At 44.8% G+C, this 9,430-nt stretch overlaps 1 protein-coding gene across 3 annotated transcripts in view; it reads right to left on the bottom strand.

Moving 5' to 3' along the window:
• mob2a (MOB kinase activator 2a) overlaps positions 1-9,430 on the bottom strand; it is a 57,779-nt gene that overhangs the window by 29,500 nt on the left and 18,849 nt on the right. The window contains exon 1 of one of the 3 annotated variants that reach the window (XM_020613829.1): positions 4,539-4,971. The exons of 1 other annotated variant lie outside the window; for it this stretch is intronic. In XM_020613829.1, the coding sequence (XP_020469485.1) occupies positions 4,539-4,576 (38 nt within the window). In that variant the 5' untranslated portion in view covers positions 4,577-4,971. Of the gene's footprint in view, positions 1-1,648; positions 1,995-4,538; positions 4,972-9,430 lie in introns of those variants that run through there. One more of the 3 variants, XM_020613830.1, reaches the window with a different exon arrangement.

Raw genomic sequence — 9,430 nt, forward strand, 5'->3', positions numbered from 1 at the left:
TGTTTTTAGACCAGCTGCAGAAACCCCCCAAAAAAACCACAACTTCTCCCTTTTTCCCTTTAGTTTTATTTCCGCTAGCTTATTCTTTATGTTGAGCATGAAGTCGCTGACTCTCAGAGGTACTTGGCTTCTCTGAACTTTAGGCCTTCGCTCCTGGCTATACAAAAATATTATAAACAAGCTGAGAAATTGTGAGTTTCATTTTATTAGAGTTGCATTAGAGTTGACATTATTTGACAGAGCGCTGGCAGGCAGCTTCGGCTCCACACAGTGCCACTGTTGAAAGCTGAAACACCAGACCCCAGGGGATGCGAGGTTGGCCCAGTCCAAGGTCAAGGAGGACCTGTTTGGATGGGTGTGCCTCCAAAAACACACATCAATCAAGTGATATAACATCACCACCAAGCCCTCTGATTGGCCGACAGACAGGGAGAGGAAATGCTAAAAATAGATGTGATGGCCCATTTTGGTTTCCTCACATTTAATGAGCCCATGAAACATCGGTGTGCTGTAAGGAGTCGCCCGTGGCTTGGTCATGACTAGGGAGAGGAAAAAAAAAAAAAAAAAAAGGCCACAAGTACTTCTGGCACCAACTCTGCTTTTACAAGGCTCTTTTGTGTATTTCACCAGCAGAATACACAGTACCACATGTGGAGCTATGTAGATACATGACATACGCACATAAACGGCACACTCTCACTCATACCAAGAGTAGCAGTGAAGTGTAAACTAAGTTCTGAATCACAGCGAGGCCTAAACCAATCCTGCTGTGCATCTGTGTCAAAGCTAAAATTTTAGCCTCACTGTGAAAATGCCCCTTAGAAAACTAGACAGCTATACTTAGACTTTATACAGCAGTTAAGACAGGCTCAGGCAGGCCAACCCCACAACCACAAAAGAGGGGAACCAGATCCTTTCTGCTCAAACTGCCCCAGAGCCGAACCTAAATCATCTTAGTCTTTCTCTCAAGCACAATAACCAGCAATATGAGCGCCAGGAAGTCAGTCAAATTTTAAGGCACAGGCTCTCCAACTCATGACAGCTGTGATAGGTCTATCTAATCGGAACAAAAAAAGACCAAAGTCTGTTAAGTCCAATACTGCGCAAACAACAAACACAACCCTGCCTCCTCAAAAGGGAACACTGTGTCCAGCCAAAGGCTCACACTGGAGGATGGGAGGAAAAGTTGGGCAAGCCTGACTGACTAGCTGCCTTCTGGCTGCATGCCACTTCATTCCAACCCGCTTCAACCTACCATCCTAACAAACCCTGTAACCAGCCATACTGTCCTTTGGTCAGATATAGGATCCTGGCGATATGCCACTGCTGTCCCTCTGTCCTCAACTCCCTCCCTGTTCCTCCTCCTCATTCCCTCCCACAAATCAACATACACCATGTATCTGACTACAGCAGAATCTCTGCTTGCTACAGCAGCACTGTCCTCAAATGTCTCCTCCAAACCATATCAGTATAACAGAGTGTGAATGGGCAGGGGAGGAAATGGGAAGGTGGCGCAATTCAGATGGAGAAAGTTTGAAAATACAAGCTGAGGAATTGCTGCAAACTCAAGTAAAATCACAACAATCAGCAACAGCAGCAGAGACGGGGGAGAGGTCAAGAGACACAGGAGAGTAACAGTGTTAACTACCTATAGAAGAAGCAGTCACAGCACACCAGAACCCCCATCCGGTCGCTGGTGAAGTGGAGCCGGGGTGATGAGGCTCCGACTGGCAGCACCCTTTCACCTCTCTGTCTCCACTCCCCTCCTGCAAACTTGGCTACAGGTGCACCAGGACAGCAGCTCCCAGCTCCAACGTAGCACCTTGGGTAATCATACAGCGGCTACTGACACGGTCTTCGACTTTACACACTGATGTACGTAGGCTGTTTGGTGAGCCAGGCAAATAAACAGGGAGATATTCACTTTCACAAAAAAAAAATAATTAAAAATCATTCACAAAACCAGACATTTCTCCGAGCATGTTTCTCTTTCTCTCCCTTCCAACTACTGCAACTGCCTGCCTCACTTTAACAGTCCGGCTCTCTCTCTCTCACCCTCCCTCTCTCACTGTCTCTCTCTCTCTCTCTCTCTCTCTCTCTCTTTCTCCCTCGCTGGCTCCGACTTGAAAGGTGGGAAGATTAGCTTGGCAAACAGAGCCCTGTAAAAAAAGAAAACTGCAGACTGCTGGGCAGAGCAGGGTGGACTGCAGGGGAGACTGAGAGGTGGACAGAGAGATGGAGACACAACAAGACAGAGGGAGGAAACAGCCTCTTGGAGACAGCTACTGTATCTCAGCCATCTGTATACGTCCTAAACAAGGGCCAAACATCCCATGTCCTCTACCCATCGCTCACACAGACTAAACGGCCAAATCTGACTGGAATCCTGCCAAAGCCCTCTGGAAAGTTCATCAGTGCAGCAGCCTCATCACATGTTTGTGCAAGAAGTGAGATTAAGTGACTTATAAAAGTATATGGTTAATTGTCAATACTGAAAACAGGGCAAACGCATAAAAAAAAACAAACAAAAACCAACAACAAACCGCATACACTCCACAGGATATACACAGATTGGCGCACATACACACTAAAAGTGACGCTTCATTCATACAAATGATGCAGAGGTGCAGGATGTGAGGAGGCTAGTGTGGAGACAAGGTCCCCAAAGTGAGCCAATCACTGCAGAGTGATCTGGTTATAGCATGGGCAAATGAGGTAAACAACAAGGAGTGAGTTACAGGCCTCTTTACATCTCCTTTTCTCTGGATCATTCAGTAAGAGCAGTACAGATTAAACACAGACACACTCTAAAGGACGGCAGTGGTCAGGTAGCGGAGTATTTGCGCATGCTGAAACCAAAGACTGCTGGACAGACCAGACACCAACTCGGGATGAACTGACCATGACGCAGGCAGCTGCTGAATACTGACACTCAATGTCAAACAGGCCAACTCCACTCTGCTGTTCAAAGAAAATAAAACCACTGCAGTCTGCCAAGACAAACAGAGGCAGAGACAGCAGTCATCTTCAGAAGGTGGCAGCTATCTAACAACTACAGGGGGACACCTGTGATTAGTGAACAGTGAGATGTAATAAATCTTTTCACCAAAAACCATGCTGCATTAAACACCGCAGGAAAGCACTGCTACTTCTTTCTGAGACAAAGGATGACAAAGACAAAATGCAGCAGCCCAGCAAAGCACTTTTACATCCAGTGATGTCATCCCTCCTCCTCCACCGTCTCTTCCTCCCTGGAGGCCTGTCAGCAGGAGCTGCAGCCAACAGGCCTCCTCTTTCGCTGTTACCTCATCCCCCTCACCTGCACACACAGATGTGAATGCACAACACAGGCATCCTAAGTGAACGCAAAAAAAGGAGGAGGGGTCTACAGCGATAACATTGTTCTTGCATTTTTGGCTGCACAATGAAGTGGGTGTTTGGCACTCATTAGTTCCCTTTGTGTTTTCAGTTACCAAAAAGTCAGGATGTGGGTTTTTGTAAGTGTGGCAAGTACAGCAGAAGGTCACGTGCCCTATAACACGGCAAAAGGGAAAAAGAGAGCCCGAGGAAAAGTGGAAGAAACAAAGCCACCATTAAACAAACCGTCACTTTCAATATGAGCGAGCTCTTGTAGGTCTCTCAGCATCCGTTTGTGCGTGCGCGCTTCCTCAAACTTTTGGGTCTTATCGTGAAATCCAGACAAAGTTTAAAAGCAGTGCATCTGCTGCAGCTGTTACATGGGCTGAATTTAAGAAAGTCTGAGCTGGTGGACAAAGTATCACACACCTAGTGGGGAGAGACAAGGCCGCTGGGCAGGGGACAGACCTGACTCCTGATGGGGTTTAGTAATGCTAGGTAATTACAGGATCTCTAATATGTCAAGTGAAAGTCACACTGCCACACTCATACACAAACACATACATAGCTGCTAAGCCACAGGGCCTCAAGAAGGGGCATTTCTGGAGAGAGAAAAGTCAAAGAGAGGGGAAAAGATCAATTTGCTTAATGGAACAAAAGAGAACCCCCTCCTCCCCAAAAATAAAGCAAGACAGACGGGTTTCTCCTGCCACATGATGAAATCGGGGCACCCATGAGGGGAAATCAGTCTCTGATTAGCCACCATCAGAGGTTGAGTAGGCATTTTAAGTGTAGCCTATCATCAAAAGTGAAAAAAGATACTATATACTGTATATTTGAAATTATAAAGAACTGCAAAGCTCCACTTTCAGTGCTTTTATACAGATGTAGCCTCTAAAGACAATGTCACAATAAAAAAAAAAAAAAAAAAGCCGTGAGTGGTCACACTGCAACTTTAAATGGCACAATGTTGTTCATGTTGCAATACAATGGCAAGTCTCCTCTGGCAATTCCAAAGTCTGAATGTGGGACATTAAAGAAGCAGCAGAAAGTGTAATAAAGAGCCCGTAAAGTCGCTCGGAGCATCAAAATGAACTGATTAAGGAGCTTCCTCCCTCCTCCTCTCCACATGGATAACACATTAATAAGTTACCACTGTGCACGTTACGCCGGGCTCTTACCTATTCAACGTATAGGACCCGTTCCGTTTAAACCTCATCCTGAATGACAGGAAGCGGATAAAGAAATCCAGAATTGACGACGTTTCAGCTTTTTTTGTCGCACCTTGAAAGAAGCAACCCACACCGCGTCTCCTTCGCTCCGTGGCCTGGGCTGCAGAGCAAACAAACGCGGAACAATACAGACTTGCTCTTTGCGGTCCTCCCTCGCTGTTCCGACACCTTTCTGTCTTTCTATCGCTTCTTCCCAGACCTCCCTCTCCTCCTCCGTCGCCCCCTCCCCCTCGAGTTAGTTTCCGTGAGGCAGGGTTAACGAGTCTTCAGAGTGCGGGCGTTGCGTTAAGGTAAAGACAAAGCTCGTACGGGCGACATGCGTGGAGTGCACGGCAATGCAAGGTGGAAAAATATCTGGAGATATTAACACGGAGTCTGGTTGAGGCTGGGTCGGCTTTGTGTGCACAACCTCGCTGACGCAAAGCACCACGTTTTCTCTCTCTCACTCGGAGAGGGAGAGAGAGAGAGAGAGAGAGAGAGAGAGAGAGGGAGAGAGAGAGAGCACCCAGAATGAATTTAAACCCTCTCTTTTAGTAAGTCCACATCTACTCCCCCTTCTCTGGCCCCGTTCAGCGCCATAAAGCAACGTCTAACACACAAAACCATTAAAAAGAAATTTACAAGCCAGTGGTCATTTATGAAAAATGGCTTTGGATGCGCGCCCGCTTCCTTCTCCCCATTCACGGACCCGTGGAGGCTCTCGTATTTCAGCAGCGTTTCATATCAGAGGAGCTATATATACACATTTTATATTCCTCCATAGGCTGAACACAAACCAGACTCCAGCGGCACAACACGGCTCTTGTCAGCGCCTGGAGGGTGAGACAGATCTGAGCTAAGAATAGAGCGGAGGACCCATTAATGCCATTTAAAACCAAAGCAGCCTTGGAAGTCTTTCTAATGGACACACACACACACACACACACACACAGATACATGATGCAGGAAGCTGGTAAACATGTTTGAAGCCCAGGAACAGAATTAAAGCTTTTATTTACTAGCATTCATCACTGGTAGGTGTGGTATAAATTTGAAAAGCATGTAGTTCAATAAAAGAAAAATGTCTATTTAAATAATTTGGGTATTTGCAACTGTCACCCTAACATGTTATAATGTTAATAAAACTGGGAGTTTGCCTATGTAATCTGCCACTACTGCACCCACATCTGTTGACCTCATGCCAGGTGCTGCTGTGAGCACAACGACCAAAGGGACCAGCTACAGTCAAGTGTAATGACTGGCTTGCAGAGTAATGTCCACGTAGCAGGAAGGGGCAATGACCAAACATGGGAAAATAGCAGGCAGGATAATTCAAAGTGGAAAAGCTGACACTGGAAAGAATTTACAATGACAAAGTGTGATCTTTATCGTTGCGCCCAGACGGCTCCCTCCAACTAGCCTGTACTCATGCCCTCAGGGGGAGAGACGCCCTGCTGGAGGAGCTTAAACCAGTCTATGCATGTGTACACTGACAGCAACTAAAGGTGGGTCAAAGCTGTTGTTTTTGTCAAGTTTGGGTTTGCTTGGTGATGTATAACAATAGTTGGTTCAGAGGAGCTGGAGAAGAAAATGAGATGGAGAGACAGGGAGAAGAAGGCCAGACCGCAAAGACCGACAAATGGAGGGACCAGATGTGCTTTTCTTACAGTCAGTTAAGAATGCTGTGTGAAAGGGGAAAATGACGTGCAACAAGAGTCCCAAACTGGAATCAAATCCAGGGTTATGTCAAAAATGTAAAGGCACTATTTTTCTCTATTATAAATGATAATAACAACAAGACTAATTAAAGAACAAGTCCAGCTCACATCAGAGCAATGCCTCATTAACTTTTCTGTGTATAGGTCTTAAAGGATTAAAGCGGGAAAATATAGGAGATGAAGAATCCAGGCAAGTGGGGAGTTCAAAGCATTCAGACTTATTCAGCATTACATCATGGTGGTGTGGTGCAGTGTCTGTGTGTGTGTGTGTGATTCCTCTGCTCCCACAAAATCACTCCAGGTTGGTTTCAATGGCTCCAAACTCACTTATTAACATAAAAGCAGCCTGGCATCAGAACTGCTGATCAGTCACACAACCACTGCTGCATAGTCAGTCACTGCAGAGTTACACAACAGCCACTGGCGGGAAAGAGAGGAGGAGGACGATGCTTGCTGGGAAGCAGGAGGAGTAAGAGGACTACTGGGAGGAAGATTAAGAGAAGATGACAAGACTGTGTGGGGTCCAAGAAAAGGCAGGAAAAGAGGGTGGACACTATAGAATACAAAAGGTACAATTAGCCTGAGCTTTATTGATGTAGTTCAAAACAAACCTCCCTCTCTTCCTATTCAGTCGCAGTCTGTTCCGCCGTCCTGCACTTATTCATCACGTGCACCTTAACTGCCCTTGATTCTTTTGCAGCCCCTTCAATAATCTAATTTGAACTTTGTTGCTTCTTTTTTCTATTCAAGCCTTTTCCCCATGCATACCTCTCTCGCATCATGATGCCACTTCCCCCTTCTGTCCATCTAACTCAGTCACTCTGCATTCCACCTCGTGGCGCATGCTGTATAAGCGATGTGAACTTGAAGTGCGCGTCCATGCATGTTAACGGTGTTAAAGATGCTAAGCTGAAGCATTAAACCTTCATGTTTTCATCTAAATGTTGATATTAAGCACAGAATAAATCTTTTCTCTGCTTTGTTTCCTGTGACAGAGAAGCTTCCAGAAACCAGTCATCACTGGCTGTGTGGTGTGGCTGTGGAAAAGCTTTGGGCCCTCCACCCCTACCCAGGCTTTCCAGGAATACATTACAGAGTCAAATGCTGGACCACAGTGCACAAACGCACATAAATGAGCACACACACTCCACTGTGGCTCCAGTGATTCAAGTGCCTGTATGAGACCAGATGCCAGCTTCACACAGACCACGGTGCTGTGAGTGCCAAGTTCTCCGGCAGACATAGGTGATACAGACTGACAGAAAGCACACACACACTGTTTCTCTCTCTCTTACACAAGTAGGTATAAATAAATATGTTTCAGCGCACACACACAGAGCACAGTTAGAGGTACTGTACAGTATGTGTGTGCTGGGGGACAACTGTAATTCACCTTATACAGTCTGTCTGTTGCTGCAGGCTTCTGCTACCTGTCATTATTCTGACCACAGACCTGAGGTGGTTTTCAATAAAACAGTCTGATACTGGTCTCCCTGGTATGTAGCTATGTACACATGAGAGTTAACTGTAAAAAAAAATAAATTGGACAAAATAATCCAGATATTGACTTTTTCTTAAACGTCTCCTGGATGCCCCCAAAGGTAAATGTTATGTTGGATATTTCTGTGCTCTGCACCTAATCTAATTTCTATATCTAGACAGGTGTGGGTTCCATTCAGATTCCACCTGATGGAGGAAATGAAACGCAACCTTATGCAATGATTACTGATCAGACATTTTGAGAAGGTGAAAAAAAGCACATTTGTAAATGATGTATCTCATTTTCCACATTTTGCTAGTCACTATCAGTAAAAATGAGACTTAATAGATTAGTAGATCAACAAAACATGAAATGGCAACTATTTTGATAATCAATTAAATAGCTGTCATTTTCTTAGCAAAAATTGTCCAAATTCTTTTTTTTAAGTAAATTAAAAGGGTCCAGTATTCCCCAACTGCAATTTTATCCCTAAATACTACTTATACTTTCATGTGAGAAAATCAAATTTCCTTGTATAATTCTGCGCTTTGGTCCATATACCTCATAATGAATCAAATGTAATGAGCTGAAAAGAGAAAATCATTCATTGCTTAAAGTCTTCAACACACTGAACATGCATCACGAGTGTACACTGCTTCATTATAAAGGCTCAGAACTGCTGACATGGGGAAAAGCTGAACATAATGGGACTATGATGCCACCTACTGCATGCCAGAAATACTGCAAAAAGTAGAAGGAACAGGTCGGCAGATCCACTTGCTCGTGTTTTCTCTGGGGCTGTTATGCTATATGTGAGATGTGCTGGAGCAGTGATGACAGAAAAGTCACTGATGTCCTGTAGACTGGTATGCAGTCTGGTATTGCTGGCATGTGAATACAGGCTTTGCACCAATGATGGGAGAGAGGAGGCGAGGACATGAGATTACAGGGAAAGATGAAAACGACGTGAGAAGGAAGAAGAAAGAAAGCGGAGCTGATGCCTCAGTGATGTCTGGTATTGCTGGTATGTGAACGACACAGAGGGCATGTGATGAATAGATGGAGGCAAGGAGAAGCAAGGTAACAAAACCACGAGGGTAAGTTGCTGGCTCCTATGAGATTCTTTGTGGAAAATAAAATAAGATCATAAGATATTTAGAAGCTTTAGGAAAGAGGTTTCAGAGAGGAGACAAGAACTACTGATCTCTGTGTCTGCGTCTGGCTGGTAGTGGACTGGTAATGCTGGTTTAATACTGCAGCTGCCTGATACAGTCATGTGATACAGGACTGGAAATAGGTGACAGAGCCCAGTGTACACCGGAAAGGCCTGCAAGCCATGATTATACAACTACAAGATCTAATTCCTCATTGGATGTCTTTCTCTCTCTCTCTCCTCCTCTCTTATTCTTTTTTTCCATATGCACCCATACTCTTTCTACTTCTATCTGCATTTCTCCGCATATCTTCATTCGTAACTCTCACATGGAAAAAAAGAAAAATGTTGTAATAAGCTGTATTTATAGAGCACCTGGAGCCAGCATAGAAACATTTAATGACTGGATGGAAGAAAATTACCAGACACTAAGTCATAAATTAATGTTCATATGTGGTGACTTCAATATAGATATGTTAAACCCTAACAAGCACACAGCAACTGAGGAGTT

Source organism: Monopterus albus, unplaced genomic scaffold (assembly GCF_001952655.1).
Source record: "Monopterus albus unplaced genomic scaffold, M_albus_1.0 scaffold138.1, whole genome shotgun sequence".
Classification (NCBI taxonomy): Eukaryota; Metazoa; Chordata; class Actinopteri; order Synbranchiformes; family Synbranchidae; genus Monopterus; species Monopterus albus.